This window comes from Acomys minous, assembly GCF_964271855.1.
Source record: "Acomys minous genome assembly, chromosome: 8".
Taxonomy (NCBI): Eukaryota; Metazoa; Chordata; class Mammalia; order Rodentia; family Muridae; genus Acomys; species Acomys minous.
The window spans coordinates 82,779,275-82,798,968 of NC_140489.1; the positions used below are offsets into that span (position 1 = coordinate 82,779,275).

The window sequence follows — 19,694 nt, forward strand, 5'->3', positions numbered from 1 at the left end:
TGCTCGGCCTTTATTTGAAATTTAAGTTTGCGCCAGTCTCAGTGTTTCTCTGGATTTTCCTGCCAGCTGCATCCCTGGGGCCACGAGGGGCACTTGCACACTCTATTCTTGTTCAGCCACCCAGATTCTCAAATATTCCAGAAGCGGGGAGCCCATGACCCTTCCTCTTCCCAGTGCCCTGTGGCTGCCCTGTGAGTGCCTGTGTAAGCCTAGGGCAAATACTGAGTATGCCCAAAGATAGCTGATGGACAGACTCACTTCCAGGGTGGGGAGGGAGTAGAAGACTCTGCTCACCTTTTCAAACTTGTTAGAAACAAGTTGGGTTAATGCAAGAAGTTTGTCATTGTCCCCCTAGCAATGGGACAGTGGGGAAAACTGGTTTTTTTCCTCACTCATTATAGGTCCTGCCCTTGTCTTCCTGATCTGCTGCCCACCTTTAGAGTAAGTGGGTGTGGGAAGTGGGAAGATTGAGTGGGGCTGAAGGAAAGAAAGGTCATCTTTGGGTTGGATAGGAAGAAACGCAGAGAAAGAAGACTAGCTAAACGGACTGAGTCCCAGTAATAGGAGGGCACACAGCACAGGGATCTGGGGTGCGATATGTATCTCAGGAGGCCACTGCTCCTGTTCCTGGGACTGTTATTCCAGGGGATTCTAAGGACCTAGAGACCATAAAGGAAAAGGGGGGAAGAAACTTGCTACATCTTCTTGGTGGTTTAGCTTGGTGGTTCTAGGACCTGCCTGATTTGGAGACTACCTCGGCTATATCAGCCTTGCTGACTCCCAGAAGCCCTTCTATGCCCACTGTCCCCTTCCTGCTTACACTATGCCAAAATGTAGAGGAGAGGACAAGTGGGAGACGAGGCTCTTGTGGCCACTTATGGGTTCACGGTCCCTGAGCACCATGCTAGTTGTGGCTCTAGAGCAGTGGTAGCCATGGAGGCTTGGTGAAGGGTGCATCTCAGTCACACTTAGGAGGCATAACCACAGGCCTGCTCCTAGGCACAAGAAGGCCCTCCCATATTGCTGCATGGCCCAGCTGTACCTCCTTTCCCAGTTCTTTGCCTTGGTGAGATTGGTGGGCACAGGACCCTTCGCTTTTCTGAGGGAGAATATGACAGTCAGGCTCCTCTGTTCCCCTGCTTCTCTTCTCATGCCAGCTGGGAGCTAAGGACTCATTCAGAGCTCAACAAGCCACCTGATTGGCTGTGATGAGAAGAAGTAGGCAAGAGTGCAGGAAGATGAATTATTAATGGAGAGAATTGCATCCAGGAGGTTTGTGTGTCCCTGCTCTGTTCTCCCTGGAGTCTCAGGAAATGAATCCCTTTGTATAGGCAGCATCCTTCTGTGTCATCCCATATAGCCTTAGCTGCTGTGTACAGTCCTACAGAGTAACCACAGAATGACAGGAGCTGGTTGCGGAGCTCTGAAATTACACAGAGGCACTGTGAGCTCTCCATGGGAGGGAGGGTAGCTTATCCCAGTGTGTTCAAACAGGAGAAACTCCAGAGGCAACACAGGTCCTGCTCAGTGGGGAAGAAGGGAATCCTGAAGGGTTTTCATGATCCCCAGCACGCATCCTGATTAGCCTCCAGCCTTGATACATCTCCTTTGTTATCCACTGGCCTCTAAGAAGGCAGTGGAAGTAGCTACATAAAAGTGGGGGGTGTCCACAATACCTTTTAGGCCACAGAGTATGGTGCTTGCCCTTCAGGACCTGCAGGTAGCAAGAAGTGGCTGACCCTGGAAAAGTGCTTGTTTCATGCCCTGTGTCTCCCTGAAAATGGCTGCCCTCTCCTCCCCAGGGAGAAGTCACGTTTTGTAGACTGTCCTCAGTGCTCAGCTACAGAAATGCATCTGTGGTATAAATCAAAGTGAAACCTCAGTCAAAGTCACCATGCTGGTGTGTGTGTCTTTCTGGGGGGATAGTGTGTGTGTCTTTCTGCGGTGGGGGGGGGATAGTGATACTTGGTGGGGCTGCGGGGACAGAGTGAGACACTAGGTGGGCTGTACATTCTGTGGATCACAGAGGTGTGTCCATCCCATTTGTACAGGGCTGCTATTCATAGTTGGAATATGAGTTCCTGTTCTGTACACACATCATATCAGGGAGTTAGGACTCGAATCCTCATTCACTGTTAAATCTCAGATGGAATCATGACTGATGAGGTAGCCTGGGTTGGCCTTCTTCAGGCTTTGGTATGGGTTGGTCCTTACTGAGAGCTTTATTTACTGCCTTCCCAGGTACCATATCCTTTTCTACAGAGATTGTATGGTCAACAATGCTCTCTTGGTGTCGTTGTCAAACTCAGAGCAACAGATGGGGCACAGATGGCTGAGCCCCACTTACAGTTTCTGATCCAATAGGTCTGGATAGGAGCTCAGGGTTGACTTTTCAGTTTCTAGGCAATGTTGATGCCCTGTGCTCAAGGAAAATGACACCACCACCCAGCTTCCTAGCTGGGTTGGGTGGTTATGGGGACTCTGCCCATCAGAGATGGCGCAGAATGATCAGGAGATCCTGTGGAGGCCTAGAGAGATAAAAAACAGCTGTCAGTGTCCCAGAAGTGTTTTTGAGTCTGGAACAGCCATAGCCTTCTTTCTACAGTGTGCATGAGGTGATTGCAGAAGAATGGAAGGTGAGCTGGAGTAGTGGCCTCTAGGGTGGGTTCACCTCTGCATCTATGCCATCAGGTTGTGTGTGTGTGTGTGTGTGTGTGTGTGTATCTTATAAGCTAATATGGGCACCTGGCAACATCAAAGCGACACAGATACTGAAATCTCACTGCATGAAGGCAATGCCACAGTCAGAAAGGGTTGGTTACTTTCAAAGTTTTTTGGGGGTTGTTTTTTTTTTTTACTTTGAAGTTTGTTTTGTTTTTGGTTGTGAACCTAGCCTTTAAATGCTGAGCCATCTCTCTAGCCTGAAGTTTTTTTCTCTAACCATAATTTAGTACCAATTTGGAGCCACTGTTCTCTGTAAGGCAGGGGAGAGCACAGAGGACAAAATAACAGATCTTTGAGAGTTAGAGTCTTGATGGCTCCTCCAATTATTTCTCAGTCTTTTCAATGTGAATATAAACGATGGCAACTGCATTAGTAGTGCATGGATGTAAAGAACAAGAAGGCAGTACTGCTCTTAATACTGGGGTCCATGAAAGTCTCTAGTATGTGCCATGGCTTGGAAGTAGCTTTTCCTGCACTCGGGTGCACTGTGGTGGCACAATGTTGAAGCCTTTAAAACGATGAGCCTCATAGGAGAAGCATTAGTGAGGAGATCCAGCCATGCAGGACACTGACCTTTGGGCTCAGGATTGGAGAGCTTGGATTAGTGCCTGAGCTGCTGGGCTTCTCCAGCCTCTACTTTCTAGTGTGAGGTCTTCCTTTCAGGCTCGCACATACAAGGCCAATCAGCAAACCCCTTTCTGTCAAAGATCTAGCCTGGGGCATTTTGTAACAGCAACATGAAATGGACTAAATACTGATTGGAGGTGCTGAATCGACCCGTACTGGAGCAGTCAGCCTAACTAGGAGCCTTCATTCTTTCACCTCCCTCCTCCCCATCTCTATCTCTTTACCTCTTTAATAAATAGGGCACATGCCCCTAAGAAGATGTAGCCAGCGCATCTCCTAGGTGTCTGAAGGATACTGCTCTTTACTCTACAGCTGGGCCAGCTCTTCTGACACCTGCCTATAAGCAAGCCATGACTTCCTCAGAAGTCATCTCTGGGCAGGAGATCTAAGAAGTGGCTGCTATTTTTTTTTTTAAATGATTCCTGTACAGATGAATTTAAGAGTGAACTGTGGACCTGCTGGCAGGTCAGCATCAGCCTCAGTCACACTACATATCCATTCTGTTGATGGTCCAAAGCTGTTAAGTTCACATATGTCTGATTATCAGGCAAGATGTCAGGATGAGGTAATTGCTGAATCCAGACATGACCTATTCAGATCACAGCCTTTAGTGCCACTGCCTGGACATAAGCTCCTTATCTGAAAGTATTTATGGTCATTCTCTTTGAATATAGAATTTCTATTCTTTTTTTCTCCTTTTTAAAATTAATTTATTCTTGTTACATCTCAATGGTTATCCCATCCCTTGTATCCTCCCATTCTTCCCTCCCTCCCATTTTCCCCTTATTCCCCTCCCCTATGACTGTTCCTGAGGGGGATTACCTCCCCCTAAAATATATATTCACTTTGTCAAAAATCAAGAATATTTGTAAATATATTATGAGTGTGTGTGTGTGTGTGTGTGTGTGTGTGTGTGTGTGTTTCTACTGAGTCACAAAGGAGGCAGGGGCCAGATGTGTGGCAGACAATAGCAGGCTGACTGCTTTCTTAGGAAAATGGCCAAGAGACTTTTTAAAATAAAGGATTTACTGTGATAATAAAGGTTAACTGCTACCACAGTCCAAAGTGACGGTGCCCAAATGTATCTCCACAGATACAGCTCATAGTAGGGGCCTGAGTAGCAGTGGTCAGGGCCAGCTACTTTATCCAAATGAATCCCCCAGTCTCAACACTTCTTTCTTGTGCTGCTGTGGTCTGATCTCAAATTAATGTTAAAATATGTATGCCCTAACTTGTGATTTACAGAATTGGTGACAAACAGTAAAAAGGACAGGCATGTCATAAAGCTTATGGATGAGGTGATGGCAGGCACAATGATGCCTCATAAAGAACGGAGGGGAGTAAACACAGATAGGCTGGCTAGGTGGCTGTGTGCACTGAATCCCTTATAAACATCCCACGGCGCGCCCTGCTGCAAGGCAGCCCCGTCGTTAATTAGAACATCCGGCAGACGCTGCAATGTATCCATGCACCCAAGTGGATCTTCATTTTTCACATGCGGGGCCTTACTAATTAAAATCAGCTTTGCAATTAAACGTAGAAAATTGTGTTAAACTTTCAAGCGTGGTTGGGAAAAATGCAATTATTTTTAGGGTGTTTTATTTCAATGCAAATGAAATTTCTATCTACATGAAGCCAGGGAAAGCAAAGAGGATAGCATAGGGGCTCTCTCTGTTCCTTCTCCCTTTTCTTCCTTCTTTTTTTTTTTGGATTATGGATGCTCCTCTCAGTTGCAAGCTGCAATGCTCCCCTATCTCTCAGCCAGTACCTGGCTGGGTTCCAAAGCTTTTAGTGAGTGCTCTCTGTCAAGGCATGAATAATATCACCCCGAGGCTGTTGGCAGAATCCAAATGAGGCGTGCATACATCAGGAAGCCAGCCCTCCACTTTAGCTCCCAAGCAAGCTCCTGTGTAGACAGGCAATTATTCACCCACCGGCTGCCCTGGCAATCACGCTGGTGGGTGGAAAGGTGCGTGAAATGGAAGAGAATTTGAACAAGGAGTATGCACAACAAGCCAGAGAGGATCCAGTAATTTCCTAATAAAAAAAAAAAAAGAGAGAGAGAGAGAAAGAAAGCAAAGCTACCATTTGAAGGTTGTAAATTTAAAAATGTGAACTGAAAGATTTAGCTTAGTGTTTTCTAAATTGGAGAGGGCTAAAATATAGCTGCTCTCATCCCCTGACTTCAGGGTTCCTGTGAAGCAACACAGACTACGAGGCTGACTTATGCCTAACTCATTAGTTAAGCAGGAACCGATGCTTAACTAATAAGTAGTTTAAAATTTTTCATAAAGAGTTCAGTGTAAAGGACATCGGTTAACTGTCAAATTGGTCCTGAAGGCTCAGGAAACACACAGGGAGCAAATGTGTCCAGGCTCTGAGACCCTTACTCTCCGCCCCTGGGAATATGGGAGGCTTGTATAGAGATCATTTATACACAAGAAAATCTAATTCATTTCAAGTGTATACACCTAGCTATTTTGTGAGTAACGTTAAAATTCCAGTTCTTACATAGTATTTAATATCACTCTGTAGTAAATACTAACAAAATATCATTATTATTTCAAAATTTTGTTGGGAAAATTAAAAAGATATTAATAAAAATAAAGTAACAAGTATTTTAAGGATGAAAAATAGATTTCTGTGGAAATTTTTTGAATCTGGCTTTGTAGTTCCTGTCTCAGGGTCATTCCAGATGAATGACAAAGCTTCTTGATGAGGTATCTGGACCACACTCACAACCACATTCACACAACTCAGGATCACACCCACACTCACACAACCCAGGACCATACACACACACTCACACACACTCACACACCCCAAGATCACACCCACACTCATACAACCCAGGATCATACTTATACTCACATAATCCAGGATCACACCTACTCTCACACAACCCAGGATCACACCCACACTCACACAACCCAGGATCATGCCTATACTCACACAATCCAGGATCACACCTACTCTCACACAACCCAGGATCACACCCACATTCAAACAACCCAGGACCATACACACACATACACACACATACACACACACACACACACACACCCCAGGATCATACCTATACTCACACAACCCAGGATCACACCTACTCTCACACAACCCAGGATCACACCCACACTCACACAACCCAGGACCATACACACACACGCACACACACACACACTCACACACCCCAGGATCACACCCACACTCACACACCCCAGGATCACACCCACACTCACACACCCCAGGATCACACCCACACTCACACACCCCAGGATCACACCCACACTCACACACCCCAGGATCACACCCACACTCACACACCCCAGGATCACACCCACACTCACACACCCCAGGATCACACCCACACTCACACACCCCAGGATCACACCCACACTCACACAACCCAGGATCACACCCACACTCACACAACCCAGGATCACACCCACACTCACACAACCCAGGATCATACCTATACTCACACAACCCAGGATCACACCTACTCTCACACAACCCAGGATCACACCCACACTCACACACCCCAGGATCACACCCACACTCACACACCCCAGGATCACACCCACACTCACACACCCCAGGATCACACCCACACTCACACACCCCAGGATCACACCCACACTCACACACCCCAGGATCACACCCACACTCACACAACCCAGGATCACACCCACACTCACACAACCCAGGATCACACCCACACTCACACAACCAGGATCATACCTATACTCACACAACCTAGGATCACACCTACTCTCACACAACCCAGGATCACACCCACACTCACACAGCCCAGGACCATACACACACAGACACACACACACACACACACACACACACACACACACACACACCAGGATCACACACACACTCACACAGCCCAGGCTGGCAATGGTTTCTTTCACTTGTTTGCAACCCAGTCACAGATCACCAGCTTTCAGTTTGCGGAGGTGCACCAGCAATGCACAGAAATAGGTCCCACCCTGTGCCTGCCCTGCTGGGGTCTTCAGAAGCCTATGCAGAGGCCTTCTGTGCTTGCAGAGTTGCTCACGGCGAGCCACTTGCTGAGGTGCTAAACCATGGGTCCTCACCTGCTCAGTGAGGTCAGGAGGAAGCCGTGTAGTAACTTGCTGAACATCCTCCCGTGAATTAGAGGTTATCATTTCCCTCACCACCTGTTTATCAACACATAACTGCTGGCATGTAAGAAAGCTCTGGTCTTTGGCACTTTAAATGCCCACAGGTCCCACCAGCCAGCTTGGGCATATGGGGCAGAGAGTGCAGTGGCAGCCAGGCTCTGGGACCTATGATTTCAGGAACCCAGAATGACTAAGGTTTGCTGTACATGTCTGAGAAGCGAGGCTCCAACTGGACCATACATTTGGGATTCTTAAGTGTCCCTGGCTTCGTCTTAGCACAAGGTAGGAAGGCCTCGTAGTAGAGGAGCAGGATAGATGCACACACAGAGCCACACAGGGTGCAACAGTGTAGGTGACACAAGGAGGCCATCTTTGCTGTACACAGAAGAGACTAGAGGTTTAGAATGTTAGAACTGCCTTCAATTCTCAGTGTACACTTTGTCAGGTCTCGTCCTTGCATGTGTGACTTTGTCGTATTCGTAGCTAGTGACATGAAACCACAGGTGGGACAAAGGGCGACTTGTGTCCACAGACTAGTGACAGTTCTGGTGGTCACCATGTGTTCTATGTTAGCATTCCGAGAAGCCAAGCCCACATTACCTGGCAGGGGCACTAAAATGTCAGCTGAGCCTGGACCCCTGTTGTCAGTAATTCAATATTTAGATAGCACTGTGCTCAGTGCCAAGAGGGTATCCCTCAGAAGGACCATGGCAACGCTGCTGTCAGACACCTGGGAGGGATTCAGCCATCTTTCTCATTTTGCCCTGGCTGCCAGGAGACTTATACTGACTTTAGTACTATATGAACCACGACGTATCCTGCATTTCTGATAAACTATGCTTCTATTTCCTTTATATGTTGTATTAGCTTAACTTTCAGTTTGCCAATTAATTGTTCAGTTGTACACAGATTTACCAGGGACAATGAATTACTATGAACTACAAATGAAACACATCCCTATAAGTTTATCTTTTTGTTAAGACACAATCTAGAAATCTAGGTAAAATATCTTCAAATGCATAGTATAACCCTACTCTGGCTCTAATATTTAAATCCAAATATTAGATGGTGAATTACTTTCTCAACTTACTGTCTCCTTCCCCAGGTATTACCCAGTAGTTGATTCTTCTCTGTTGTCCATTTCTCTGAAATCCACACCCTTGTCTCCATCACCCCAGGACACCTATCCTTCCCATCTGCTTTGAAAGACAGAGTTAGCACCCACAAGGAGCCTGAACGATGCTCAGAGCCTCAGAGCCTCTGTGCTCAGAAAGCACAGAGACAGCAAGCTAACAGGGTGAGAAAGCATTGCATTTCTTAGGAATTTTCTTAATTAAAACAAAGGACTGTATAATAGGCACCATTTTCCATGGGTAATTATTTTCCCCAGATATTTATTTTTTTAAAACATGGATTGTCCACATCTGCCTCAAATCATGTTGTGCATGTTCAAATAGATGTTTCAACATATGAGGGGCCATAGTAGTGAAGTGAAATTGCAGCCTTTGGGAGAATGCATTTGGCAAGAACTATATTGTGAAAAGGATAAAAGGGCGGCTAGTTTCACCCATACCAGGCTGTGGCTCCCACATCTCTCTACTCCCGACAAGCGCCATGTCTAAATCACATCAGATATCCTCCCTGGGCACTAGCACCACCACTGCCCTGGGTGCCCATCTGCAGATGCAGCGAGAATGGACATGTCTCCGGAGAGGAAATACGGCAGCCAGAAGTTATTTTAAAACCAAAAAGTCAAAGCTAGACACAACCAAGCTCTTCTAAAACTGACATGCCAGCAGCCCTAAGATGTTAAAAATGCATCATCTCTTGGCTTTGCTGAGCACTCTCATCAGTGGCCTGAGGACCCTGGAGGCCACAGCCACCCAGATCCCTGTCCTGAGGCCTCAGGTCATCAGTGGTACAGAGGAGACCAGCATCCGGGTGTCCAGACTGGAGCCATTTGTTTTCACCTCTAGGACATTACCTGTGTACCTTCTGGTGAGCATTTCTATTCACACTGAAGGGAATGAGTCAGGATAAAACGGTACCATCATTTTTACATGAACAGGCTTATAGGGAACTTTTCTACCTGACCCTGTTCTGTGTCTTTTCTCACAGTCCACCTGAGTGAGTTCATGCCAGGATCAACTTTAATGGAATATGAGGCCAAAACTGCCTCAGGTCTCCCTCAGAAACCATGTGTAAACAGAGAAATAGATCATGACAGATGTGAGTACATATCACTCATGGCCACATCAATCTATACCTTCCAGGAAACCCCTTTGTGAAGATTCTGAACGCATGATAGAGATGCTAGGGGAAGAAAGAGCCACCACTCTGACTTGATCAGTGCTCGCTGTGAGCATGCCTCGAACTATCACAATACTATCCCATACGTGCAGCAATTATCTGTCCACAGAATGGACAACGAGTGTCTGCTACCAGATCTTTATGATTGTTCTTTCTTTTTCTCTATAAAACTCTGCCTATGAAATGATATCTAGCACAATTCCAGTTAAAATTTGTTAACCAAATTAAATAATTTATTTTCATAAGAGTGTGATAAACCCTAACTATCAGCTAATGAAGAGTTGATTAGGAGAAAATAGGCGTCACTCACAGTTTGCCAATGATTTTTCTGTTGTGCACACAATGCGGTCTTTCAGCAATAGACTAAGACCTCTCATGTGTACTTCTCTACAAAGCGGCATTTATATTTTAGTTACCTGCTTCACTACCTGAACCAGCAATTTACAATTTGATATTGTCTAAATAGTGATTTAGCACATCAAACATAAATTTTAAAACAAAAAAAAATCCCTAGAGAAGAGAGGCCCATGCCTCCTTCGGTATGTCCTGGGGGAAGGCGGACAGCCATCTAATGACAGATGCTCGTTAACCATTCCCTGTGTCCTTCTGCGCCCGCATGGGGATCGGGGGGTGGGGTGGGGAAGACTCATGAATTTTCCTTTGAATTTTCCAAAGTAACAATCAAAATAATGGCTTGATTTCACCCACAAATTAATGTTTCACTGGAGAGGAAATAGAGAATGAGGACAGAAGGGAGGTCACCCCGAGTTTCCCCAGCAGCGCCCAATCCAGATGATGGCAGTCTGGCCATGCAAAGGTTGTAGAACAGGTTGACTGTAGTCTTTACAAGTGGACTTGTGAAAAGGAAGTGAGAACAGGATCATTCATTACAACTGTCCAGCTCTCCTCACCTATCATGTCTGTGACCTTCGTTTAGCAGGACTCACCTGTGCTTCCTGTGGGAGCAGATGTGAAGACAGCATGGGGTGACTGCTGCCTACAGGGGTGCGTAAGGTGCTCTTGCCCTGGTGCAGTTTTAGCTACCTTCCTTCCAGATGGTCTCCACACACCTCAACATTAGGGATGTGGGAGTAACAGGACCATCTGTCCCCAGGACTATGGGTGTGGTCTGTCCGACCTTTAACCCCCTGTGTGAGCCTTCTGTGCAGTTGTCTGGGTTTCAGCTCAGTCTGTGTGTCCCAGCAGATCTCTTATATGGTGGAACCAAAGTTACTGCACAAAGCTCAGCAGGTCCTGGGTTATTTTTATCTCCCGAGGTTCACCATCCTCAGCTAGTGGAGGGAGAAATGAGGAGGGAAGGATCAGCTTCCTCATGGATCAGAGGAAGGCTCTGTTTGCTGAGCGTGGGCTCACAGGCGAGAATGTGAGGCTCAGCATAATTGTGCCAATTTGTGTACTGACACTGTGATATAGACTATAGACACGGCTGATGCTTTGAGAATCGTATAGAGGTAGAAGGACATGGAGAAGGAAGAGAAAAGGAGACTAGGATGGCATGCGTTAGGTCCCCAAACACCTACCCACATCTCTTTACTTGCATTGGGTCTCTAAACAAGCCACCTGAGAGCACATTGTGAAAAAGGCAGGCATTACCTTCTGTGTCGTGCATATTTGCCACTGACATGACCGCTGCCGTCGCAGCCTGGAGTGGGACAGCTGCAACAGGAAAGAGCTGATTACATAGCTGAATGGGCAGGCTTCTGTAGGCACTGTGGTGATGGGCCTCTGAGAGAGAGAGAGTCAGAGACAGACAGATGGAGGGAGGGAGAGAAGGAGGGAGGGGAGAGAGGAGAAAGGAAAGAGAGGAGAGAGATCTGGCCAAGGGAGGACATACAGGGAAGCTTTTTCTCAGCAGTTTCAGGGGAATTAGCTCTGTCACTATAGTGGGCTATGAGCAAGCTGCCCATTTGTAAGTGCAATGCACCCATTCACAGGTGCATTTTCTAAACTGCTGCTGGGGATAGCTCCCACCCACAAAGCACTGACCTGAACAGCTCTTGTATGGCTGGTTCCACAGGAACTGCAGAAAGATGGAAAACAATAAAAATTCATTGTGTGTCACAGGTACTCTTCTTTCATGGAAAATTACCAGAAGGGTGGTGGTGTTGGGAGGTCAGAGTGAACTGCCACAGCAGATCTGCAGGATGAAGGCTCCCCAGCCAGCCTCAGGGACACGGGGAAATGCAGACTTACCTCGAACCCCTTTGGACCGTGTGCGATGGCGCTTCTCCTCAGCGTCCACGTCCATCTGGGAATAGATTTTCAGGTGGTCAGTGCCCTTGTCCTGTGAATGCAGACCAGCTGTATGTGGCACTTCTGACTGTCCCTGGTACTGTAGTCATAGGCCCTTAATCCTGCGTACTCTATAAAGGAAGGCCTCCACTGGGCAGCGTGGATGAGCAAGAGCTGAACAGTCGTGTGTTCATTTAGGGATGACAAGTGACCATGAAACTTGTCATAACTAGGTCTCTGCACTCTCCAGCCACAGATTTGGATGGATCTCCCAGGGTCCAACTCTCCTCTTGAGGGTTTGATTAGGACACCTTTGGGTGTGTGTGTTGTATTTGTATGAAGAACAAAGTCAACATCCATTATGTTTACAAAAAGGCAAAATGTATCTAGATTTTCCTTGTGAATGACTGGGTTAATATGATAAGAGTTTAGAGGAAAGAGAAGTGAGAATCCTATCACTCCTACTATTGGGGGCTTCCTTTTCATGTTGTCCAATCTAAACTGCCCAGGTTCTTTTGTGGTACATAGATCTTTACCTGTGGCTGAGGACACACTGTGTATATGATATTTGACATGGAAAGGAAGCCCCTGATGGCATAAGTGACATTCTGCTAGCCTCTTTTTAGTTGTATTAAATGTCCAAGTTTTACTTAATTAAAACCTTGTAGTAATCTTGTAAGGAGATTTACTTTATTGCATTTCTTTTATCTGTGAAAAACTCTACAGTTCTGAACATATAGATGGGAAAGTCAGAGATGCTATAAATGTCCCCTTTAAGCCACAGGGATGGATAACCATGAGGTGAATATTTACTTATATCTTATTCCTCAAATATTTCCACAACATATGAATGTCTTAGATACAAATATAAATTCACCAAATAGGTATGTATTGAATTACACTCAACAAACCAGAGGGGCTGCTAAAAAAATAGTGAAGATAAGACACAAACAGTAAACACATCTCTCAGATTACTAGATGATCATTTGTCAACCCCATCTGTGATTTCTTTGCCATCCCTTGTATGGACGAGCTGTATTCCTGGGCAGAAAATGGGGACATCATGTCACTTTCCATGCCTTGTCTAATGTACCATGTATCAAAGCCACTTGCTCCATGGAAAGAGTTAGAAAGACACGTTAGAATAAAGCACCTAACAGATGCACATGGCCTTGCTAGAGGCATCCCTTAGTGGGTGGGCTTCCCTTTGCTTCAACTTGAAGTGTCTGCCTTACTCTATATGGATATAACATGGGGTCACCAGGACACCTCATACAATAAGAAACATGAGCTCATTCAGTGAACTGAATATCTGTTCGTGAGACCTATCTGCTTCAGATACAGTGCTGCACCCTATTTAGGAAACGGAGGATGGCTTCAGAAAAGGAAAGCTCATGGAAGTACATGCTCATGGAATGCTGTGTTACTTGAGAATCGTATATCCACGTATGGAAAGAGTCTGCACCTCATCCCTGTACAAAGGTACTTGAAGCCCTGTTTGTGGATGGATGGGTAGGTAGTTGGGTGGGTGGATGAAGCCATTTTCTAAGAAACTGCAGGCCTAGAAGACAGAGGAAAGACAGTGTATTGAAAGGAACGTTTCATGCATCTGTTAGGAAGAGTGGCTCTTGAAGGAACATAAGGGGGGCACAACTGGACAGAGGCCATCGTGGCACGAGTGGGTGGTTCATAGAAATATGGAAGAGTGACTTAACTGCAGTCTGAGACAGTAGGTGAAGACTGGATTAAGGGGACTCATAAGATTGCCTAGACAGGCCTGGCTGGGATGCTGCCCCAGCTAGCCTTGTGGACTGGCCCCTTATTCCTAGGACATAACTGTCTAGAGGGAAGACACAGATGCAATAAAGGCACGGAAGAGACTGTTGAGGAGGTTGCATGTGGTGAGGAGCTTCTTGGGAGTCTTTTGGGCCTAGTACTGCCATGGCCTCTGTTCAGTTGGACTCTTATTACCTAAGCATTAAAAGCCTCTGCATGCCGTCTCAGTGTGTGGGCTGTAGTTTGAACAACACCCAAGGGATAGAGGCTTTAAAACTGCTATTCAACATGAGACTTTTCAAAATACCCCAAGATTTTGCAAAGCTGAATGGGACCAATGAGACAGTGAGTAAAGCCCCCAGTGAGGAAACACTTCATGTTCTGTAGAAACAGTGTAACTTCTAAGACCCTGTAAAGTTGTCCAGGAGATGGAGAGCTGGGGGAGGGGCTTTAAGGAGTTTAAAATTGAATAATAAGTGTGAGGGTAAATTGAGCTGAGCAATACTCATCCAGGGATAGTAAAATCTAGAGTGAAGCATGGAAGGTCTGATGTTTGAAGATAATCAGATGCTTGAGGTTGAAGTAGGACAGGAGGAAAGTAATCCAGGCAAAGGACACAGGGCATGCCAAAACCTCCAGGCTGTACTGTGGCGTTCATTCAGGGCCACCAGCCACAGGGTCTGTACCTGATTTCAGAGGGGAACAGCTACCACTTTGTCTGGCACATTAATTCACAATCTGGCAAGTAAACCTACATTTATGATGTTCTTGGCTGTAATTCAGGAAACAGTGTCTAGCCCCAGGTATGGCAATCCCTGTTTCTCTCCACGGCCATGGGATAGGAACGCTGGCTTTTTATCTAATAGTTCAGTGGCCAAATAAGAACTGTGTTATTTGTATTTAAACTAATGATCCAAAAATAAACTTATGATCCTTTATTATTATTATTATTATTATTATTATTATTATTATTATTATTATTAACAACAAGGCCATGTGATATAACACTGGCTGTAGACCAAGCTTCTGCCATATGCTGGCATTAAAAGCATGTGCCACCATGCCTGGCCCTTTTGCACACATAGGTCACTGGAAACGGACAGCTATTTTCCCTCTAATTGCCTATTATGCAATCACACTACTTTAGCTACACAGAAAGGCCTCGCTTGCTCTGTGCTGAATCTCCATCATCACAGACTCTATTTCCCCCTCTCTTTCTTGGTCCTGCTGGTTTATCCAGCACTAATGCTGTTAGGATGACAGTAGTTCTAGAATGTGTTTTGTTTTCTATCAAATAACATTTGTTGCAATAATGATGAAGTGATAAATATGTTTCTTAACTGTCAAGCCCAGCATTCTACATACAGCAAACACTAAATAAATGCTGAGTCTCTTTCTTTCCTTTTAGCTGAGGAAATCACAGGGTAAATCATTTCAAATTTGTTTGCGTCCTTTCCTTACAGATGTTCAGCAAGTGCCAACAGTATGGTTCAGATTCAGCAGAATGGATATATTATGCAATAGCATTTTCTAATGTCACACCTAACAGTGTGCAGCCACAGGCCAGGTACTCCTGCAGGCTCCTCATATGCTCTCTTCAGTTCTATGTCCTGAACCCCTGCCATCTTAGAAAATGGCTAGTTTTCCTCTGTAACCCCTCCACTGAGCACCATCAGTGGCAACCAGAGTCTGGACTGTTCATGACTCAGGAGCTCTTAGCCCAAGCTGCAGGAGCTTCCTTAGCCATGACAATGGCTCCGTGATCCCATACCCCAGCCGTGCCCTCTTTGTGACTGGATATGCTTACCCCACTCCTTGATCGCTCTTCAGTGGCCCCTTGGGAATTTGTGTTAGGAAATCCACACTGACAGGACTACTTTAGCATCCATTCTTTTTTCCCTTAAGCCTGTTTCTTTTCAAACTAACAATAGATTTTTTTCTAAAGAACTTTAAGTGCCTTTATTATTTGAAAAGTCTTAGCCAAGTATGGTGATGTACACCTTTAATCTCAGCACTCAGGGAGGCAGATGCAGGGGGATAGCTGTAAGTTCTAGATCAGCCTGGTCTACAAATAGAGTCCAAGACAGCCAAGGCTACACAGAGAAAACCCTGTCTTGAAAAGAAAAAAGAAGAAGAAGAAGAAGAAGAGGAGGAGGAGGAGGAGGAGGAGGAGGAGGAGGAGGAGGCAGCCACTGCCCACGGAAGCTATCAGGAATGGAAATGATGTACTGAAGAAAGAGCATGTGATGTGTATTCCAGCATGTAAATTTCACATTTGGAATCAGAATTTATCTTACTACTTTGATCTTAAAAGACACTTTCTTCAGGTTGGGCCTCAGTAAGAGATGGTGATATTTTACATGTATTCTATCCTCATGGAGTCTGTGGAATCCATGGGAGCCTTTGGAGGCTGCTTTCTGTTCTACCTGCAGGTCACAACCATAACCCAAGAAGGAGCTGCATTGTGGGCACTGAGACTGTGGAGACCAAGCTATCCTGTATCTCCACATGTGGACCTTCTCTCCCCTCCATGGTCCTCCCTGCAGGACAGGACCACAGGAGGTCCTGAATTGTAAGGTGGATTTGGGTGCCTTTGAGCTAGATCCCCAAACCCGAGCTGTTTCTTAACCCTGCCTATCCCTTCTCAGTTATTCAGGAAGCAAGTCTCAATTTTGCCAATCTGCTGACCCTGTCTTCAGCTCTTGCTATTCAAATAGATTTATTTCACTGATGGGTAGCCACACTGAGAGGGCAGATTAGAGTAGGGGCAGAGGCCAAATTGCATGGAAGACATGCAGGAAGAAGCAGAAACTCTGGATAGAAGAGGTTTGAGGATGCAACTGTGTGGCTTGGTGTGCCCCACTAGCACTATTCTGTTTCCTAGGTAACAGACGCCCCATGTATGCATACTGCTCCACGACAGAACATGTGTCCATACTCTGCTCAGGCTCATACAAATTTGGTTCATAAAAACCCATGTGGAAAGGTCAGCAAGAATGAGAAATCATAGACTCTGGTCATTCCTGCCAAGTGTTGAGGTAGAGTGCTATGGCAATTGAAAGTGGCTTTCCAAAGTATGATCACGCCTTTGGTCTTGAGGACCTAGATCTGATATTCATGTGAAATGAGAGGGAGCATGGTTTTTCAAGAGGTTACAGAAAAGTCAGAAGAGACCAATGGGCTCTGGCTCACAGCACCAGTAAGTGTAGCATTACTCAACTTGTTTAATCTTCAATCTTATTGGGTAGAAATTGATATTAGGTGGATAAGACAGAGGAGTAAAACCCTCTGTATGTCTGTCTGTTTCCCCATCCCTCTTCTTCTTGTCATCAATAGGATGGAAACATGTAACCCAGCTGCCTTGCCCTGAGATGTGGCAGCTGCGCTCATGTCTGGGAGGCTGCTGACTAAACCATGAACAAAGAGCATACTACAAGATTCCTAACTTTCTCTTGGTCACCTCTAGTGAGAGCTGAGACTTGGCATCCCCATAGGACAGTGCACACTGTCCTGTACTGACCCTGAGATTTTGGTCTGTCCTTGTCCCTTACTAATGATACCTGTTCACACACTATAGAATTCAACTTTCTTGCTCCCAATGTGGTCTGAGCTGGTTCACAGGACAGTCCAGCAACCAGGACTCCTGGGGAAGCCTGGAATGCTGTCATGGGCCTCCTTCAGCTCTGAGGACAACTGTTTTAAAGAACAGTAGCTGGCTGACTCTCAGAGACTTTAAAGAACTATGAAGAAGCAAGACCTAAACCTATATGCAGGGCTTGTGTGATTTTCACAGTATGACATCCATACCAGGTCTTAGTCAAGGATGCTGGAAGCCTGAAGACTGGCAATGACTTTAAAGGCAGGATGGGGGCTCTTCTTGTAAAGGCTCAGAGCATGCCATCTTTTCCAGAAGCCACCCATCACTCCAGTGTCTAAGCTTTCTTTGTCCATGTTAATCACTCATTTGTCCTTTGTCAATCTTCTTAGAATAAATTTAATCTCTTTATTTTTCTCGAAACTAACTCTAAACAAGTTTCCCAACATTGCATTGCCTCATGAGGTCATCCAAATATTCCCACTAGATCATCCATATCTTCAGATCAGAGACAAGCCATTCTCTGCATCTGTCCCATCTACAGGAGATGTACAAAGAACAGGGACCTGGCTGTCATTATGGGATAAAATCAACAGCTGCCTCGCCTTGCCTTGCCCAGAGAAGGCTCTTCACCTGGCCGATCCTGGTGCTGGGCTTCAGAACATGATGGACATGGCCCAGCCTTTCCTTTGCATGTTTACTCTTTGTGAACAAACTTCCAGGCAATTTGTCCCAACCACAGCCCCATTCATGCTATAGCAGAGGGCATCTCCTATGTGTAGACCTGCTGTTTTCATGTCTGTCCTTGTTGCTTAGAGGCATCTGACGTGCCCCTACTTTCTTCTGCTGATAGAGAGATCAGTTGTTTTATTTTGTAGGTTTGATTTCTTTCATTACAGAAAATAAGTCACAATAAATATGTACATCTTTATGCAAGTGCTAAAAAATCTTCCAAAAAGATAATGTCAGTTTATCTTAAAATATGTAAAAAAAAAAAAAAAACCCCTAAAACAAAAAAAGCCTATGTACTTTTTAGTCAAGTATGCTCCCATTTCTAGAAAGACTCTCTACCACATGGCCCTGTCTATTCCTTTCTTTTAGTAAGACAAAGTCCTGGTGCTGCTTGGGCCCACTTCAGCTACCAAGTGTCAGTGTGCTGGCCTTTGGGTCATCTGATCTTTGTTTCTTTGTCTTCCTTTAAAAACAAAGTTTGATACATTTGTAAAGTCTATGCACTTTTACACTCAGTTTCATAATCACATGATGACCCAGAGTTCTCAGAGGTGGGAGCTGTTTATACTTGCCATTTTCTACCTTGGATTCCCCTGAATTAATTTTAATTATCAGCATAAGAATATTACACTTTAAAATTCACATATGTTTTGACATATAAAACTACTGATCAAACCTTTCATTACCCTCGTGACATTATCCTAGAAAACCTTTAGTTTACAATTTTCTTAGAGTCCACACCCAAAGTTACTTATGTAGATTTTAGGAGAAAGAAAATACTAGAAGAATATAGGAAGCTGTAGAAGCTTGTGCCTATGAGTGATAGGACCTGTGACCTGTGACCTATATTAGCATTCAAGGGGAAGAAACACAAGACCCCTCAGATTGTCAGCACAGATAAATTGCTTCAGATTATAAAGTGAAGAGATGAGGGAGTCAGAAGAGGAGGCAGCTTAGAGCACACACAGTGCAGCTTAGGGAGCCTCTCCTACCCTGACCCTGTTGCCCCTTAGGCCTCAGTTTTAACATCATCCAGTCTACTGAGTAAGAGCCACACTTTCCCATAAGCTGACGTGAGGGTCGGGTGGCTGTGAATGCTCACAAAAGACGAGGACGGACTTGGAAGGACATTGCAAACAGTAAACCATTCAGCATATATTGAGCATGAGCTGTCATCTCTGTGGATCCCAGAGATGGTGCCCTACCATGGCTTGCTACCAGTTAATGGAACCTGATTGTCCCTGTTGAAACCAGTTCCTATGTCAAGTGTGCCCTTCCCATGACAGAAGCACCTCTCCATCTGAGAACGCCTCACTGCAGGGAGCTTTCCAGGATGGAGCTGATACAAATGCATCAAAGAAGACTCCCCCAAGAACAGGAAAATAACCCAAGGAAACATCCACAGAAGACAGGAAGGAATAACGTTCTAGAAACTGTGTAAGGAAAAGCAATGGACATTCAGCATGGCAGTAAGATTCTGTGTGGCGGGCTGATGGCATGTGTCAGAGGGTCACTGGAAT

At 45.4% G+C, this 19,694-nt stretch overlaps 1 protein-coding gene across 13 annotated transcripts in view; it reads right to left on the minus strand.

Moving 5' to 3' along the window:
* MYT1L (myelin transcription factor 1 like) overlaps nucleotides 1–19,694 on the minus strand; it is a 403,682-nt gene that overhangs the window by 136,799 nt on the left and 247,189 nt on the right. For all 13 annotated transcript variants that reach the window (XM_084791226.1, XM_084791228.1, XM_084791224.1 and 10 more), the window contains exons 6-8: nucleotides 12,033–12,087; nucleotides 11,826–11,859; nucleotides 11,433–11,495 (exon numbers count right to left, since the gene is read on the minus strand). In XM_084791226.1, the coding sequence (XP_084647352.1) occupies nucleotides 11,433–11,495; nucleotides 11,826–11,859; nucleotides 12,033–12,087 (152 nt within the window). The remainder of the gene's footprint in view (nucleotides 1–11,432; nucleotides 11,496–11,825; nucleotides 11,860–12,032; nucleotides 12,088–19,694) is intronic.